The sequence below is a fragment of the Scyliorhinus torazame genome, chromosome 9 (genome assembly GCF_047496885.1).
Source record: "Scyliorhinus torazame isolate Kashiwa2021f chromosome 9, sScyTor2.1, whole genome shotgun sequence".
Lineage (NCBI taxonomy): Eukaryota > Metazoa > Chordata > Chondrichthyes > Carcharhiniformes > Scyliorhinidae > Scyliorhinus > Scyliorhinus torazame.
Genome location: NC_092715.1, coordinates 24,529,072 through 24,548,737, shown reverse-complemented (window position 1 = coordinate 24,548,737; position 19,666 = coordinate 24,529,072). Strand labels below are relative to the sequence as shown.

The window sequence follows — 19,666 nt, the reverse complement described above, 5'->3', positions numbered from 1 at the left end:
AAGGTAAATTCACAAGGTGAGCTCACATGGAATTAGGGGTAATTTATTAGCTTGGATAGAAGACTGGCTGATGGACAGGAGACAGAGAGTCAGAATAAATGGGTCTTTGTCTAGCTGGCAAGATATAACTAGCGCGGTGACACAAGGATTTTTTCTTGGACCCAGCTTTTTACAATCTATATTAACGACTTGGATACAGGGATAGAAGGTTCGACAGCCAAATTCGCAGATGACACAAAAATAGGTGGACCAGTAAATTGCAACGAGGAAATAAGAACCTTACAAATGGATACAGATAGGTTAGGAGAGTGGGCCAAAATGTGGCAGACGGAGCTTAATGTGGATGAAATGAAAATCGCTTATTGTCACGAGTAGGCTTCAATTAAGTTACTGTGAAAAGCCCCTAGTCGCCACATTCCGGCGCCTGTTCGGGGAGGCTGGTACGGGAATTAAACCGTGCTGCTGGCCTGCCTTGGTCTGCTTTAAAAGCCAGCGATTTAGCCCAGTGTGCTAAACCAGCCCCTGGATAAATGTGAGGTCATTCATTTTGGTCGAAAAAATGGAAAGGCAACTTATGGGGAGAGAATTCGGGGTGCTCCGCTGCAGAGGGATCTGGATGTCCTCGTGCATGAGTCACAGAAAACCAGCATGCAGGTCCGGCAGATAATAAGGAAAGCAAATGGAATGTTGGCATTTATAGCAAAAGGAATTGAGTATAAAGGTAGGGAAGTGTTGCAACTATACAAGGCATTGGTGAGACCGCACCTGGGGTATTGTGCACAGTTTTGGTCCCCTTATTTGGGGAGGGTTGTAGTGGCATTGGAGGCAGTTCAGAGGAGGTTCACGAGATTGATTCCCGAGTTGAGGGGTTTGTCGTACGAGGAGAGATGGAGCAGTTTAGACCGATACTCTCGCGAGTTTAGAAGGATGAGGGGAGATCTATAAGATGCTAAAAGGTATCGAGAAAGTAGACGTGGAGTTGTTGCTTCTTCTTCCTCGCATTCTAAAATGAGAGGTCATAATCTTAGAATAAGAGGTAGCAACTTTAAAACAGATTTGAAGAAAAACTACTTCTCCCAAAGGGTTGTGAATCTGTGGAATTCCCTACCCAGAGTGCGGTGGATGCTGGGACAGTGAGTAAATTTGAGGAGTTAGACAGATTTTTAATTGGTAATGGGTTGAAGGGTTATGGAGAACAGGCAGGGCGGTGGAGTTGAAGCCAGGGTGGGATCAGCCATGATTACATTGAGGGTGTTAGGCTCGGGAGACTAAATTGTCTACTCCTAGGTTCGAGGGAGGAGATGCTCTTGCTCATTTTGCAATCCAGCTCTTCGTCTGTAACATTGTAGGTAGCAGATGAGGAACACATTAACCATGATAGAATGGTGAAGCAGACTCGATGGGCCAAATGGTCTAACTGTGCTCCTATATCTTATGAACTTTGCTAACATTCTACCCCAGAAGAGAATGGAGCTTGGTATTGAGCCAGGAGTAGTTAGCACCTACCTAGCTGCTGCAGCCCTAACGCGTGCACCAGCAGAGACCCCATCACCTCCTCATCACTCAGGATGCCCAATGGCATCTGGGCTACTTCTTGGGAAAGGGGTGCGGCCGGAGGGAACTCTGGGGACTCCTCCACCACCTGGCTCTGCCACTTCTGGAGGCCCTCCGTCGATTTGACCAGGGAGTCCATGCTGGAGGTCAAGGAGCACAGGGACTTTGCCCCGTCCCTTTGGGACTAGCTCAGGTCAGCCAGTGCCAAGCCAATGCCCTCAACTTTCACAGTCATGACCCGTTGGGACTGGGCACCGCTGCAATGTCCATGTTGCTCTGGTACATGGTAGCCTATGACAGGTCTGCTCTATCCTGTGCCTCGGCCACCGTCCGCAGTGCTTGGACAGCCTGACCCATGGCCAATACCTTGGCACCTAAGGCTGCCATCACGGACGCCACCCGTGCGGTGTTGGCCTGGGTGACACGCATGATCGGCATCGCCTGCTGCCCCTGCAGGCTGTTGGACTCCTCGAACAGCACCTGCAGGCGCTGGATGGTTGCTGACACCTTCTCCTGTAATCCCTGGCTCTCTGCCTGCATCTCCAACATTGGTGCGCATTCCAGATATCCGAGACCTGTCTGGACAGCAGCTAGTCCCTCGGGTCGGGCCACCCTCCGACCGCCCGTCCCCTCGGGGTGCCTACCACCAGCTGGCATACCGCTGCATGTGTGTGGTGCACACCAGATAGTGCCCCAGTAGCCTCTTCACTAAAGTGCCCAGCTGAGAGTGTCTCTGAGATAGTGGAAAGTGCCAGTGACGGAAAGTCGGTATCGTCCCCGGGTGTCGCAGGGTTGCGGCAGTGGGCGCAGGTAACCAGTAAGTCCCGACTTGTCACCAGATGAGCCTGAGGCCGTGGTGGGGGTGGGGGACCCTAGATAAGCCCGCTTCATTGGCAAGCGATCCTGCAAGACACGAGACAAAATGTATGGTCTGATCGCTGGTAAGAATGGTATGGCGGGGGGAGGGGGGGCTACCACACATTCAATAGGGACAGCGCTTTTCAGTGGGGGCTCACTTGTGTCTCCGATGCCGACCTCCAACAAGGGACTGCCCACTCTTCAACCTCACCAACCAGGGCCAACGTTCTCTGATCTGCCACAGTGTGGGGCCACATATCCGGCGGGCACCCTCCGGTCTTCTCGCTCTCCCTGCGGTTGTGAGCCACCTTCTCCTGGGAGGAAGGAGGGGGTGGAAAACCAGGCTGCGAGTGTGTGGGGCGGGGGTTGGTGCCAGGGCACGGTAGTGGTGGTGACTCATCCTGGCCACCCCGAGGTTGTGCAGCTTTCTTCCTGCACTGCTGCCCGGTCCAGGCGGTGGGGCCCAAGGTGCTCGCTGCCACCTGCACCCAGGCCGGTTGATATCGGAGGGTGGCAGCCACTTTGCACCTCAGGGGACATGCTGTCTCTCCTCCACAGCATCCAGCAGTGTTGCCTGCTCTGCATCGGCGAATCTAAGGGCCGCTCTCCAGGGTGGCATCTTCTTGGCCGCAATGAGAGTGTGTGGGAAATGGAGTAATTGTACGCATTGCCAGCTGGTGAGGCTCTCCAGTGCCAATCCCGGCTGCAGCGAGTCAAACGCTGCCACCAGTTGGAATCACACTAGTTGCACGAGGCGCCGGTGCTGGCACATTAGCATGTCCTGAATTGCTCCTGGACCTCGTCACTATCAGGGCCGTTGAACACCCGCGATTCAGGCCTGGGTGTTCAACGGCCCTCGAGGTCAAGGGGCACAGGGACCGTGCCCCGTCCCTCTGGGACTGGCTCATGTCAGCCAGTGCCAAGCCAATGCCGATTTGTAATCATGACTGATTCTCCGGCTAAGTCAGCACTTAGTCTCTGAAATGGAGAATCCAGTTCATCATTTTTTTTCCCTTTCAGACATAATCCTTGCTGGGGTGCCCAGGTTTCTTGGGCAGCAGTACAGCCTGGATGTTGGTCAGGGCCCCGCCCTGAGCGATGGTGGCCCCTACCAGGAACTTGTTGAGTTCCTTGTCGTTGCGGATGGCAAGCTGCTGGGGCGGGGCTGATGAGGGCTGTGCTGCCAGCCAGCTCGAGAATTTTTGCGGTCAGGTACAACAGCACGCCGGCCAGGTAGACAGGTGCCCCAGCACCCACCCGCTTAGCCCTTTCACACAGCTGATGGATGCGGCTGACAGGGAACCGGAGTCCAGCCCTGGAGGGGCGAGTCTTGGCCTTGGTGCGCCCTTTGCTGTGGTTTTACCGTGACCCGACATGTTGATGCTGAAAACCCTCGATAATGGGAGGGCATGGAAGATATGGGAGCACATGGGTGTTTTGGGTGGATGCGGGCTTGGGGGTTGGGTGATGGATGTAGGCTTAACGGTCTGACAGTCATGATTACAAATCGGCCAATGTTCCAGTGTGAGGAGGTGGGCCTTCCAGCCTGCTGACCTTGCTGCCTGCCCACCTCCTCCACTACTGCCTCAGGCCATGAGCCCGAGTCCATCCCATCCCCCACCTCCCTGGAAAAATATGGTAGACCGGGGCCTCCTTAATGGAGACGGTTTTGCAGGGTTGGGCCTTTTCCCGACTCACGCTTCCCGTCTCCTTCACAATAAATCGTGCCATTCAACTGCAATTTGAGTCTTGCGAGTTGAACTAGAAGTCAGGAATTTGCAGTCCAGTTATAAATGTGTTTTTGCAGCCGGAGAATCAGGCAGAGATCAGCCATGATGGTATTGAATGTTAGAGCGGGCTCGAGGGGCTGAATTGCCCACTCCTGCTCTTAGGACTTAGAAAAATGTACAACGTTCACTGAAATGGTGAATTTCTAAAAATAATCTGAAATTGTGCTAATAAGAGAAGCAAAGTTCTCACGTTGTAATTTGGTGTTCGCTATGTTTCATCAAAGGTATGGTAATTGGGCAGCTAACAAACCAATGCAATACACACTGGAAAAGTTGACTCATATGCTCGGAAATGCAACATGCTGACAACAGCATGGATGTAACTTCCACTCAGTTTGCAATTATAGGGTGACAATACCAGCCCCGGAATTGCCCAATCACAGTCGGCAGACATCCCTACTCTCATTAACTGCATAGAATCACAGAATTAATTCTTATTTGCACACCGATTACTAGCTATCTTTAAACCAAATAGAATGCAAGAGGAAAATTCATATAAAAGCTCTTGATCTGATAGGACAACAAAAACAAAAGTTTGATTACAGGAAAACAAAACATTCTCAATCACAAAATAAAATAATATTGTGAAGAAAAACTGAATACACTGCAGTGTCTGCCTACCACAGGATCACAGTCCAAAATCCCCAAATTTCATTTAACCGAGTAATCAATGTGTAATTTGAGACAGCAAATACATTTTAATCTGAAATGTACACCCTACCAGGCTGGTCTTTACTGATCTGAAAACGTGTACTAACCTCCATCGGAGACAGCTGCTGTCTGCAAGAAAGGAGAGAGGTATGAGTGAGAACACTTCATTACAATGATACTAAATGTTTTCCCTGCAGTTTTGTTGAGAAACTAAAGGCACACGTTTGAATTCAAGCAGCTTCCAAAACAAATAATCTCACTCTGAAGTGAAAAGTAAAGACAAACTTTGCCTGAATGAGGCATGATGCATTTTTCCAGAGCACCTCCCTAGTTAACTCCTCCCAATGGCACTTTTTAACGTTTTTTTTTAAAAAAGGGCTGCTAAAGAGACGCTACATTTCTTACTGTAATCCCACAAGCAATTTATAATTCATCTTGAACAAGTGCCAAAATAGAGGGAAATATTTTCAACGACTTTTAAGTTCTGCATCTAATCTTACTGCAGAAGATAACAAGCTGCTCTGGAGATCAACTCCAATTTTAGTAGTTTTCTTTTCCCATCCAAATTGCACCGTGAAGTGTCATTATAAAGAAAATCAGAGCCTGGTCGGGAGAAACATTCTATGACATATGAGGGGAATGAAATGAACCAGGGTACTTGACTTCTCGCTACTTATGCGAGAGCTAAAATGTACAAACTCTATTGACACCACGGGTATGAATTTCACCAGAATTTCTCCCACTGCCACCAGAACACAGCATGTAAATGGGGTTTCCACTGAGCTCCCACCCAAGTTAGGGCAGCAGAGTTAGATAAGCCCCAAGGAATTTCACCCACTTGGTTCTTCCTTTAGGTCAAATGCAAGCCAACACCAGAGAATGAAGAATCACAGTCATTAAACAGACTTCATTTCACAAGCAGAGCCAAAAAGCTAAAATTGGCTAGGTTAGGTGCTGTTTTCAAAGATACCTGTTTTTCCTGGTATTGACCCACTTAGTCAAAATGTTGCCTGACCTCTGGGTCCCTAGACAATGAGAACGTCTGACATGGTATGCTAGTGCTATGGAGGACATCTGATTATTGTAGTACATTTCAAAATGGACTATTCATTTTTTATAGAATGTGGACATTGCAGGCTGGCCAGCATTTATTGCCCATTCCCTAACTGTCCTGGAACTGAGTGTATTTCAGGAAAGGGCAGTTAGGAATCAATCACATTGCTGGCATCTTTCCAGATTGCTACAGATCTGGAGTTACATGTAGCCAGACCAGGTAAGGATTTCCTTGCCCTGAAACAAATTAGTGAATCAGATGGGTCCTTACATCGATCGGTGATGGTTTTATGGTCATCGTTAGACTTTTTAAAGTCCGGATTTTAATTCAATCTGCCGTGGTGGGATTCGAACCCAGGTCCCAAAACATTATCCTGGGTTTCTAGATTGTTAGTCCAGTGACGCTACCACCATCGCATCCCCTCAATTAATTATGGCATTGAAAAACACAGACGCCTTAAAAAATTCAATTTAAACAAAAAGTGCACAGCACTACACTTTGTCATCAAATCTTTCATATTAAATAGTTTGAATTATTTAACTATTATTACAGGCACAGTACAGGTATAATGGAGCAGTTTAGCAACTCATTATCCAGGTCTCGCTAAACATTAATGCTACATTTTGTAAATCTCAAGGCTGTTCAAAAGTATCACAATCCATAAAAACATTTAGTTTTAAATATGTGGAGTATTAGCCCGTCCATTCAAACAAGGGTGGGTGCAGCTGACAACACTTTTTACCTTTCTTTAAAATATGAGGCAATACTTTACAGACTGGATTCTACACATTTTGGTGAGGTGAAGCAGATGGAAAGGAATGCGAGTGGTCCGCAGACTCCTGCCCTGACTGTCCCATTGAACCAAGTGTCAGAGGGTCAATTAGCGGCTGTCTAGGGGGAAAGGCAGCCAGGCTGGGACATCATGCTGCAAAGGAGGTATGCCATTAACAGGACGTTATTCGCAGCTACGAATTTAAAGGCCTCATGTTCTCTCAGTTTTTCGTTATTTCTTAATGGCAGCTGCAAAAAATGTTTTAAAAGGCTTTTTAAAAAAAACGCTGCCAGCTTCGCCATCAGTCTGCTTCGCCATTCAGTCATGGTAAGCAGGCCTTTTCTTTCACTCTTGTGTGGCATCGTCATAGCTGCTGTAAAATACTCCAAAACTTTTATACGTTCAATGCCTGAAAAAAATCCAGTGGGTTAAAAAAACCTTGCAGACGATTGGGTCATTGACAAACTCAATAGCTTGCTCATCATTAATCTCAAAATGGTGGGCGAGCCTCAGATTTCCACACCCCTCACCCTCCATAATTTCACAGGCTAGTGTGCAGCTGGTTTTCCACCGCACCCAACCTACTTTCCAGTGAAGTTCAAAGACAGGCATACTCTTTTTGGATACTCAATTAGTTCCACTGTCGGGATTACTTGCTTTGCCATTAAAAACTTTGGCAATATTCTGTAGGTCAATGGAAAATAAAAACTGGCAAGGAGTATAAAGGGCTTTGTGCTACTGAACTCATTCCCAATGTTTTCAGGTTTAGTCTTCAACTTGTTGAAATACATTTTTAAATCATGGTACAGAGCTAGTTCCACGGCTGAAGTGATTTTTCTCACATGGCTTTTTGAAAATATAGATAATGTACGTTTTAGTAAAGTTATGGCACTGGGACGTCCTACGGAGAAAGGTAGACCCTTATCCTACTGAACAAATCAGAAATGCAAATTTGCAAAACAAATGAGCAAAACATGGAATTCTGAAGTTTCCCTATTATGTACAAGCTAAGTTACTTGTTATTTAAATTAATAGACAATATGAATAAGCATTTAAACATACGATCAACAGTGCAGTATATTTGTCAGAAGAGCAATCCTTACCGTGCACAACCACATCATCAATATGGCGGTGAATGGTAATTAACATTTCATAAAATGCTTGCAGTTACCCACAAATACTAGCTTTCCATTTCTGAGCATCTAAAAATATGCCTTGTGCAGCCAGACCAGGAATCAACCCTCAAGGACAGAGTGTGAAGTTTCTTTTGGAGAGAAATTGAAGCAAATACTATTTTAAAAATTATAAAACAATTAAAGATTTATGAATATGCACATGGATGGATTATAGACTGCACAGACACAACCTGCCAAGCAAATAACCTGCCAATTATTTATACAGCTGCTCAACAGCAAGTTACGCTGCGATTGGTTACTACCAGGACAATTTAGGATTCATATAGTGGGGGGGGGGGGGGGGGGGGGGGGGCATGGTTTAAAGAAGGTTCTTGAAGGCAGGGAGTGAGGTAGCCAGGCAAAGTAGATTTACGACAACTCTACAGAGGATAGAAGCCAGTAGATTAAATAGAGAGTATGGACAATTGGCAATTGAGAACTAGGATGGAGGGGTGATGTTTGGGAAGAATGCCTGATTTTTCAAGACAAGGCCACAATGCGGTTTGCCAATTAGGGGTATAATGAAACCAATTCATTAGGGAACAGCGAGCAAATGTGACCCGGGTGAGGACAGTGTGAGGTGTGCGAGACAGGAATTAGGCGACGTGCGCTGGATAGGTCATGTTTATGAATGGGGGACTGGTGAGGAGACTGTCTGAGAAAGCTATTTTCCAGGTATGAAAATCTGCAAAGTTAAATCACTTCCTCATAGTCTACAACAGCGAAGCTGCAGCGGCTTGTCGCTCCCACCCACCAGCAAGTGGATTACAAGTCTTCACAAATAGATGTTGAAATGTGTGGAGATCCAATTACGCAATTATGGTTTACTTACGATCCAAAGCCCCTCCACAGCACACTCCAATCTGATCTGGCAATAACCTCACATAAAACTTTCAGCACCACAATGTCTGATCATAAACCTTCACAAAAAACACAAAGCAATAGAAATCCTATTCCATAGAGCTGGCAACGCCTCTGAATAGCAGCAGTCCAACTTCAGCATACTGCAATTACGTATCAACAGTCTCCCTACTGTTACACTCGGACTCGAGTTTCCTAACGACCGACAGAAAGAATAGCATGGCAATATTTCAGGTTTTAAAACTTCCACTATAACAAATAAATTAAATCAACATCACAAAAAGTCATTTAGTAGTTAACTAATAATCTTTATTAGTGTCACAAGTCGGCTTGGGTCACTGTCTATGCGGAGTCTGTACATCCTCCCCGTGTCTGCGCGAGTTTCCTCCGGGTGCTCCGGTTTCCTCCCACAGTCCAAAGATGTGCAGGTTAGGTGGATTGGCCATTATAAATTGCCCATAGTGTACAAAATTGCCCTTAGTGTTGGGTGGGGTTACTGGGTTATGGGGATAGGGTGGAGGTGTTGACCTTGGGTAGGGTGCTCTTTCCAAGAGCCGGTGAAGACTTGATGGGCCGAATGGCTTCCTTCTGTACTGTAAATTCTATGAAAGTAGGCTTATATTAACACTGCAATGAAGTTACTGTGAAAAATCTCCGAGTCGTCACACTCCGCCTGTTCGGGTACACTGAGGGAGAATTCAGAATGTCCAATTCACCTAACAAGCACGTCTTTCGGGACTTGTGGGAGGAAACCGGAGCACCCGGAGGAAACCCACGCAGACACGGGGAGAATGTTCAGACTCAGCACAGACAGTGACCCAAGCTGGGAATCGAACCCGGGTCCCTGGTTCTGTGAAGCAACAGTGCTAACCACTGTGCTACCGTGCTGCCTTAATTTTAATAATTAAAATATAAAATGTATTAGACCATTAGACATATGGGGCGAAATTCTCCAGAAGCGGCCGATGTCCGCCGACTGGCACCCAAAACGGCGCAAATCAGTCGGGCATCGCGCCGCCCCAAAGGTGCGGAATGCTCTGCATCTGTGGGGGCCGAGCCCTAACCTTAAGGGACTAGGTCGGCGCCGGACGAATTTCTGCCCCGCCAGCTGGCGGAAAAGGCCTTTGGTGCCCACCAGCTGGCACGGAAATGACATCTCCGAGCGGCGCATGCGCGGGAGCGTTAGCGGCCGCTGACAGCATTCCCGCGCATGCGCTGTGGAGGGAGTCTCTTCCGCCTCCGCCATGGTGGCGACCGTGGCGGAGGCGGAAGAGAAAGAGTGCCCCCACGGTACAGGCCCGCCCGCGGATCGGTGGGCCCCGATCGCGGGCCAGGCCACCGTGGGGGCACCCCCTGGGGCCAGATCGCCCCGCGCCTCCCCCCAGGACCCTGGAGCCCGCCCGTGCTGCCTTGTCCCGCCGGTAAGGTAGGTGGTTTAATCTACGCCAGCGGGACAGGCATTTTAGCGGCGGGACTTCGGCCCATCCGGGCCGGAGAATCGCAGGGGCCCGCCAACCGGCGCGGGGCGATTCTCGCCCCCCCCCGAATCTCCGGTGCCGGAGAATTCGGCAACCGGCGGGGGCGGGATTCACGTCAGCCCCTGGCGATTCTCCGACCTGGCGGGGGGTCGGAGAATTTCGCCCATGAGCAGAATTAGGCCATTCGGCCCATCTAGTCTGCTCCATCATTCAATAAAGGCTGATGTCTTTCTCATCCCTAATCTCCTGCCTTCTCCCCATTAACCCCGATCCATCATTAACTTAACACAACCGAAAACACCTCAGCACTCATCACACTGCACTCTGAGCAGAAATATATATAAAGTTCCAAATGCTTCCTGGCTTCAATAATATCTTTCTCCCTTGCTCCACCAGGATTAATCTTGCAGAAAACAATCCCTTTACTCAAACTTGAACACAACTAAATGGACTTCCAGTACCAAGGCACCGTCTACCAGTTCCTTACACTTTAAACCTCCACAAGCCTCGTCTCCTCAAACAGGGAATCAGTCCTCAACAGCACTCTGCTTGGTGTTTAACAGAAAAGGAGTCCCTTTGATCTGCTTGGCTTAACAGTTCCTGTCTTCTGGTCTTCTTCCCAAATCTTCCCGTAACAGTCTCCCCGATCAGGCGCCGGAATGTGGCGACTGGGGGCTTTTCACAGTAACTTCATTTGAAGCCTACTTGTGACAATAAGCGATTTTCATTTCAAATCTCTCAGTCTGACAGACTCAGAATCCGTGAGTCTGGCTGCAGCAAGGTCCGCTGCCTCTTCCTTTGTGCCCCGGTATTAAAACCTTCACCTGGCTTTCACCAAGTTTTAACCCGGGCTGCTGTTCCAATGACAATCAATTCACAGGGGCTTATCTCTGGGTAGATTTCGTAGGAGATGACATCCCCCTCTCCAAACCACTCCTTGAATTAAACGAGACGGTTTAAAACATCACTGTCTTATAAATTGCAGCATTCAGAACACCATGGGGAAGCTTTTTTTCCGATGACCAAGTAGTTTCAGCCTTCTATGTCTTTAAGTATCCTTAGTTGGCCAAAGTTTCTAATGAACCAAAACACAGAAACCACACCTCATGCTTAAACGATCTGAGAGTCATCTTCCAGCAATCTTATGGTTTTATTCTTTCTTGCAGAATGAGATCATTGGAAGGCCACCATTTCTGCTATCCCTATTTGTCCTTGGAAGCTGCAATTGGCAAATTGAACAGATAAGTCAACTCGCCGGATTCTTCCATTATTAAAGTTAATGACTGAATTCAAAGCAATAGCAAGACAAGTGGGAACTTTGACTTCCACACCCGATTCTCTGACGAACATTTCCATCAATTATAGCTCCATGACAGGTGGATGTCAGAGGGGGGGAGCAGTGAAGAATCTGCAAATTACCTTTTCATTTCAAGGTCTGACTTGATTTTAGCAGCAACTCCCGACAACTATAATCCTTTGATGCAGAACTTCCCAATTTAATTTAATTTTACTAAAGTCTGTGCACCATCCATCAACCATGATGTCTCCAGAACATTTTTAATGGGACTCTTGACAATTGGTGTCGAGAGTTTAAGAGTTGTACATTTTTCCTCATGCTGAGTTCTGGATGACAACTTAGAAATATCTAAAAAAAGAAAACACACCACAGGGTAAAATTTAAATTGCGATAAGTCTACTACAACACTTTCAATAAATGTATCGATTCAGCTTCAAAGAAATATGCAATAACCGAGGTCACTTATTATTTGTGGGTTGGCTAATGAATGTCAAATCTGAACGACTCCATTTCTTTTTTGTCTGGGTCAGTTGTAGGCAGTAATTAAAAAATGTCCTGTTTTTGCACTACACGCTTTATTTGGAGCAATTTTTAAACATTACCATCTGTGGCATAGATTCTCCACTTCCTTGTTGCAAGACGGGATTAAGAACATGAAGCACAATATTGTTTCCTACTCTCTAATGAATTTAAAACATGAAACCGAGGAAAATAATAATTGCTACCTTGAATGGAAATCAACAAAAAGATTAAGCACAACTCGTTCCCTCGGGGTAAATCACCTACACAATAAAGTAATAAAAGGAAATTGTTCTAAAGTCATCATTGAAATCACAGCACATGGAAAAAGTCCTGAATAGAGGGAGGGAAAGTATGAATTAATGGTTTGTTTAAAGAACAAAGGAAACTACAACTATGAATCAATGGAAATATGTTTCACAACTGTCCGATGATGAAGTTATCAGAAACAAGACTATTTTCAACTCTTTACCACATCAGCAAGCTATCTGACAATGAGAGGTGAAATAATGTAATTGATATATCCAGTACACAGGTGGCAAATGACAACGGGCTGGTTTAGCACAGTGGGCTAAACAGCTGGCTTGTAATGCAGAACATGACCGGCAGCGCGGGTTCAATTCCCGTACCAGCCTCTCCGAACAGGCGTCAGAATGTGGCGACTTGGGGCTTTTCACAGTAACTTCATTGAAGCCTACTTGTGACAATAAGTGATTATTATTATTATTATTAATAAGAAAAGACTGATACTTGGTGAAATCAGAAGGAACCAAACAGAATTGGTTTAGCTCAGCGGACTAGGCAGCTGGTTCGTGATGCAGAGTGAGGCCAGTCACCAGTCAGCTCTCTCCCCCTCTCCACCCCCACCCCTAGCTCCAAAGGGAAAAGCAGCCTCTGGTCATCTGGGACTATGGCAACTTTACTTTTCTATTATTTTATAACTTCACTGACCAATTTATTTCTCATGCAAAAGTGCTTCAAGCTCCAAATTTCCATGGACTTTTTCATCTTGATGCAAGTGCTGTGATTAGTCCCTACTATGAACTTTAATGCTTAACCTGGCCACATAATTTGGGGTTGGGAAGGTTCCCTAACTTAGGTATATGGGGCAAACACCTGTGATCTATAGAGCCAGAGGATGTCAGAATATTTTATCCCAAAGAGGACTTGACATTCTGAATCAGACCCCATTTTCAGGCCTTCTGCTTCAATCCAATCTATCTTATGATCGGAGTGTGCCAGAATGTCTGCAATGTCACTCTGTCATTCCTAAAGCAAAGAACAATACCTTACTGCAGGGTTTGATATCAAGCTCAAACAGACGTCAGAAGTGGTCACTTGGGATTCTCCCTGAATTGGTCAGTAAGTGGTCCACCAAGGACTCACCATCCGGACAAGGGTGGCAGGTCGGCTCTCGAAACTGGGAGGCCAATAGGAAGCCATCGAGTTTGAAAACAGCAGCCCAAAAGAGGTGTGTTTTCCAAAAGTAAAATAAAAAATAGATTAGGCAGCCTGATCATTGTTGGGAGGTAAAGAAATGCTCCACTGGATGGTCTGTGAATGTAGCTGAAACCAGGGAGGTCTTCCTGAGACAGTGGGAGGTGTATCAATGTGGGGGTGGCAAGTTTGTGTAATGCGCTGGGCTGAGTTCACCGCACTCTGCAGTTTCTTGCGGTCTTGGGCCGAGCAGTTGCCATACCAAGCTGTGATGCAGCCGGTTAGGATGCTCTTTATCGCACATCTGTAGACATTTGTGAGAGTCGATGCAGACATGCCAAATTTCTTTAGCTTCTGTAGGAAGTAGCGACGTTGTTGAGCTTTCTTGACTGTTGCATCAATGTGAGTGGACCAGGACAGACTGTTGGTGATGGTGACCCCCAGGAACTTAAAGCTATCGATCATCTCCACTTCAGAGCCATTGATGCAGACGGGAGTGTGCGTTGTGCTACCCTTCCTGAAGTCGATGATCAGTTCCTTGGTCTTTCCGACATTTAGATAGAGGTTGTTTTTGGCACACCATGCAACCAAGTGATTTACCTTCCTCCTGTCGTCTGATTCGACGTTGTTTGAGATACGGCCCACCATAATCGTATCATCCACAAACTTATAGATTGAGTTGGAGTTAAATCTTGCCACGGAGTCATGTGTGTATAGGGAGTACAGTAGAGGACTGAGCACACATCCTTGGGGGACTCTGGTGTTGGGGACTATTGTGGAGGAGGTGCTGTTGCCTATCCTGACAGATTGCAGTCTGTTGGTGAGGAAGTCAAGGATCCAGGTGCTCTTTGGGAGGGGTCAAGTCCAAGGTTGCAGAGTTTGGCTATTAGTCTTGTCGGGATAATGGTGTTGAAGGCGGAGCTGTAGTCGATGAACAGCAGTCTCACGTAGGTGTCCTTGTCGTTGAGGTCCTAGAGTGTTGATTGTAGAACCAGTTGAGATTCAGAGATCGGGGTGCCATTTTTATAGAGCTTCCCGATTTCAACAGGAAGTTGAAGGCCCATGGTCACCATGAATGAGTTTCCATTTTTGGATATCTGACATCCCTGGAAGCAACAGCGTTAAGCCATTTAAGATTCCTGCAGAGGGCGGCAGAGCGGCGACGCTGATTGGTTGTTGTGGAGAGTGAATTATGGAAAGCTGCTGTCGGGTGAGTTTCTAGAACTAATATATTTCAGGCAGTGGCTAAACCCGAGACACTACACAGGTAGTGTCTCCCATCCATCCTCCTCCTCTAACCAAAATAAAAAAGACTGTGTGGTGAGTTGGCTTTTCTTTCCTTTTCCTCTCTCCACCCTTCCACCACCTCTAACCTGCAGGGTGTGTGAAAATCAGGTAAGCTTTATTTTTTTCTCTCTGTAATTGTCAAGTGGATTAATGGAAAGGATGGCAGAGAGGGCAGTGCAATGTTCCTCCTGCAGGATGTTCGAGGTGAGGGACACCATCAGTGGCCCTGCTGAGTTCACATGCGGGAAGTGCACCCATCTTCAGCTCCTCAAAGACCGTGTCAGGGAACTGGAGCTGGAGCAACTGAGGATCATTCGGGATGTAGTTACTCCTAAGAATGAAGGTAGCCGAGTGACGTTTAAAAGGAGGGGGAAGAAGCAGTCAGTGCAGGGATCTCCTGCGGTTGTTCCCCTCAATAACAGGTATACCGTTTTGTTGTGGGGTGGTGGTGGGGGGGGACCTACCAGAGGTAAGCCACGGTGACCAAATCTCTGGCATTGAGTCTGTCCCTGTGGCTCAGAAGGGAAGGGGGAGAGCAGGAGAGCATTAGTTATTGGAGACTCTATCGTTAGAGGTACAGATAGGCGGTTCTGTGGCAATGCTAGAGGCTCACGGTTGGTGTGTTGCCTCCCGGGTGCCAAGGTCCGTGATGTCTCTGATCGTGTTTTCAGGATCCTCAAGGGGGAGGGGGAACAGCCACAAGTCATGGCACACATCGGTACCAACGACATAGGTAGGAAAAGGGACGGGGATATAAAACAGGAATTCAGGGAGCTAGGGTGGAAGCTGAGAGCCAGGACGGGGGGGGGGGGGGGGGTTAAACTAATTTGGCAGGGGGATGGGAAACTGACTTGTAGTCCAGGAGATAGTGTTGCTGGCGTTCAGGAAGTTGAGGGTAGTGCAGTACTGAGGAAGGTACCAAGGTCACAAGAGTGGACCTGCAGGCATGAAGGTGGTTTGAAGTGTGTCTACTCCAAAGCGAGGAGCATCAGGAATAAGGTTGGTGAGCTTGAAGCATGGATTGGTACCTGGGACTACGATGTTGTGGCCATTACAGAGACATGGATAGAACAGGGGCAGGAATGGTTGTTGGAGGTTCCGGGGTTTAGATGTTTCAGTAAGATTAGGGAAGGTGGTAAAAGAGGTGGAGGAGTAGCATTGTTAATCAAGGATAGTATAATGGCTGCAGAAAGGCAGTTTGAGGAGGATCTGTCTACTGAGGTAGTATGGGCTGAAGTTAGAAATAGGAAAGGAGTCACTTTGTTAGGAGTTTTCTATCGGCCCCCAAACAGTAACAGAGATGTGGAGTAAAAGATTGCAATGCAAATTTTGGATAGGTGCGGTAGTCACAGGGTTGTCATGGGAGACGTTAACTTTACAAATATTGATTGGAATCACTATAATTCGAATAGTTTGGATGGGGCTGTTTTTATCCAGTGTGTGCAGGAGGGTCTCCTCACACAATATGTGGATAACCCGACAAGAGGTGGGCCACATTGGATTTGGTACTGGGTAATGAACCGGGCCAAGTGTTAGATTTGGTTGTGGGAGAGCACTTTGGAGATAGTGACCACAATTCGGTGACTTTCACTATAGCAATGGAGAGGGATAGGAACATACGGCAGGGCAAGGTTTCTAACTGGGGGGAAGGGTAATTACGATGCGATTAGGCAAGAATTGGGGAGCATAAGGTGGAAACAGGAACTGTCAGGGATAGGCACAATTGAGATGTGGAGCTTGTTCAAAGAGCAAATACTGCGTGTCCTTGATATGCATGTCCCTGTCAGGCAGGGAGAAATGGTCGAGTGAGGGAACCATGGTTTACAAAAGAGGTTGAATGTCTTGTCAAGAGGAAGAAGGGGGTGTATGTAAGGATGAGAAAACAAGGTTCAGTTAGGGCACTTGAGGGATACAAGATAGCTAGGAAGGAGCTCAAGAAAGGGCTTAGGAGAGCTAGGAGGGGGCATGAGATGTCCTTGGCGGGTAAAATCAAGGAAAACCCAAGGCTTCTTACACTTATGTGAGGAATAAAAGAATGACCAAGGTGAAGTCAGGGCCAGTCAAGGACAGTAGTGGGAACGTACGCATGGAGTCTGACGATATAGGAGAGGCCCTAAATGAATACTTTTCTTCAGTGTTCACAAAGGAGAGGGGCCATGTTGTTGAGGAGGATAGTGCGATACAGGCTGGTAGGCTGGAGGACGTAGATATTCGGAAGGAAGATGTGTTAGAAATTTTGAGAAGCCTGAAGATAGATAAGTCCCCTGGGCCTGATGGGATATATCCTAGGATTCTTTGGGAGGCGAGGGATGAGATTGCAGAGCCTTTGGCTTTGATATTTATGTCCTCACTGTCTATAGAAATGGTACCAGAAGACAGGAGAGAGGCGAATGTTGTACCCTTGTTCAAGAAAGGGAATAGGAATAACCCTGGGAATTATAGGCCGGTTAGTCTCACTTCGGTCATAGGTAAATTATTGGAAAGGGTCCGGAGGGATAGGATTTATGATCATTTGGAAAGATACAGCTTAATCCAGGATAGTCAGCACGGATTTGTGAGGGGTATGTCTTGCCTCACAAGTTTGATTGTATTCTTTGAGGAGGTAACTAAGTACATAGAAGAAGGTAGAGCAGTTGATGGCGTATACATGGATTTTAGTAGGGCGTTTGATAAACTGCCACATGGTCGGCTCATGCAGAAAGTAAGGAGGCATGGCATAGAGAAAAATTTAGCCGATTGGATCAGTAACTGGCTGTCACATAGAAGACAGAGGGTGGTGGTAAATTTTCATCCTGGAGCCCAGTCACCAGTGGTGTACCACAGGGATCAGTGCTGGGTCCTCTACTATTTGTGATTTTTATCAATGACTTGGATGATGGGAGTTGAAGGTTGGGTTAGTAAATTTGCTGATGACACCAAGATTGGTGGAGTAGTGGATAATGTGGAGGGCTGTTGTAGGCTGCAAAGAGACATTGATAGGATGCAGAGCTGGGCTGAAAAGTGGCAGATGGAGTTTAACCCTGCTAAGTGTGAGGTGATTCATTTTGGTCGGACAAATTTGAATGCGGATTACAGGGTTAACGGCAGGGTTCTGAAGAATGTGGAGGAGCAGAGAGTTCATATCCATAGATCTCTGAAAGTTGCCACCCAAGTGGATAGAGCCGTGAAGAAAGCCTATAATGTGTTAGCATTTATTAACAGGGGGATTGAGTTTGAGAGCCGTGAGGTTATGCTGCAACTGTACAAGACCTTGGTTAGACCACATTTGGAGTAGTGTGTGCAGTTCTGGTCACCTCATTATAGGAACGATGTGGAAGCATTGGAAAGGGTGCAAAGGAGATTTACCAGGATGCTGCCTGGATTGGAGGGTAGGTCTTATGAGGAAAGGTTGAGGGAGCTAGGGCTTTTCTCATTGGAGCGAAGGAGGATGAGAGGTGACTTAATTGAGGTGTACAAGATGACGAGAGGGATAGCTAGAGTGGACGTTCAGCGACTTTTTCCTCGGGTGGATGTAGCTGTTACAAGGGAGCATAACTATGAGGTTCATGGTGGAAGATATAGGAGGGATGTCAGAGGTAGGTTCTTTACTCAGAGTGGTTGGAGCGTGGAACGCACTCCCAGCTACGGTAGTGGAGTCGGACACTTTAGGAGCTTTCAAGCTGTTATTGGATAGGCATATGGAATGCACGAAAATGATTGGGAGTAGGTTAATTTGATCTTAGCTTCAGACTAGTTTGGCACAACATCGTGGTCTGAAGGGCCTGTACTGTGATGTACAGTTCTATGTTCTATGTTCATATTTAAATACATTCAAATTTGTGCTAATCAGGTTCACGCCCTCACTGGGTGTGAGCCTGATTATGTCAGCGGGGAATCATAGAATCCCTACAGTGCAGGAGGCCATTCGTCCCGCCGAGTCTGCACCGACCCTCGGAATGAACACCCTACCCGAGCCCAGTCCCCTGACTTATCCCTGTAACCCCATATAACCTTTAGGACACCAAGGGGTAATTTAGTATGGCAAATCTACCTAACCTGCACATCTTTGGACTGTGGGAGGAAATCGGAGCACCCGGAGGAAACCCACAGACACAGGGAGACTCCGTACGGACAGTAACCCAAGGTTGAATCGAACCTGGATCCCTGGCACCATGAGCTGGCAGTGCTAACCACTGTTCTACCGTGAAGGTCCGGGAACATCCCGTCCTGTGAGCTGGTCAGCGCGTATCTTGTTTTTGGCCTTTTGTGAGAGTTAGCAGCTATTGCGGGATTTGTGCCAGGGACAAATGGGTCCAAAAAATCATGGCCATTGTTTAAAAATAAGGGGTGACGTATTTAAGGCAGCGATGAAGATAATCTCTGTCTCAGAAGGTAGTGTGCTTTCAGATATCAAAGGCAGTAGAAACAGAGGGCGGAATCTTACCAAAACAAACGGCAAAGTGTCAGTCCGGAGAGAAAAACGAAGTGAACACCGCTGGCTGAGTCGGGGGATCTCTCATGGAATCTTGAGCCGCTTGGTAGTGACGCCATCACTCTGGTGAGGCAGGGACTCTTCGAGCCAGGAACCGGTTTCGAACAGATCGGGGTGCCATCTTTAAAGAGCACCCTGGACAGCACTGCAGCCGAACGGTACTCAGGCCTCAGCTTGGAGCTCTCCCCCACAACAGTCATGACTGGCAGATCGCCCCCACCCACCTCAATGTTCAACGCCAGCAGATCATTATTTACCTCTGCACCACTGGAGGGATCCCCTCAATTGCGTCACGCACGGCCAGACTTGGAGCAAGTAACGCTGGCGTGACGCCACGCTGCCGCCGGATCAAGAGGGGTGAAGTTTGGGAGAGAGTGCTCACTAATGACCTGCGAATGTATTAAAATGAGGTTCACCGCTTGCACCGCGGGATTCGCACTACTCCACTGGCTGCTGGGGGTG

General features: G+C 47.2%; 1 protein-coding gene across 2 annotated transcripts in view; it reads right to left on the bottom strand.

Moving 5' to 3' along the window:
* rgs12b (regulator of G protein signaling 12b) overlaps positions 1-19,666 on the bottom strand; it is a 279,570-nt gene that overhangs the window by 128,148 nt on the left and 131,756 nt on the right. For both annotated transcript variants that reach the window (XM_072515711.1, XM_072515712.1), the window contains one exon: positions 4,961-4,982. In XM_072515711.1, the coding sequence (XP_072371812.1) occupies positions 4,961-4,982 (22 nt within the window). The remainder of the gene's footprint in view (positions 1-4,960; positions 4,983-19,666) is intronic.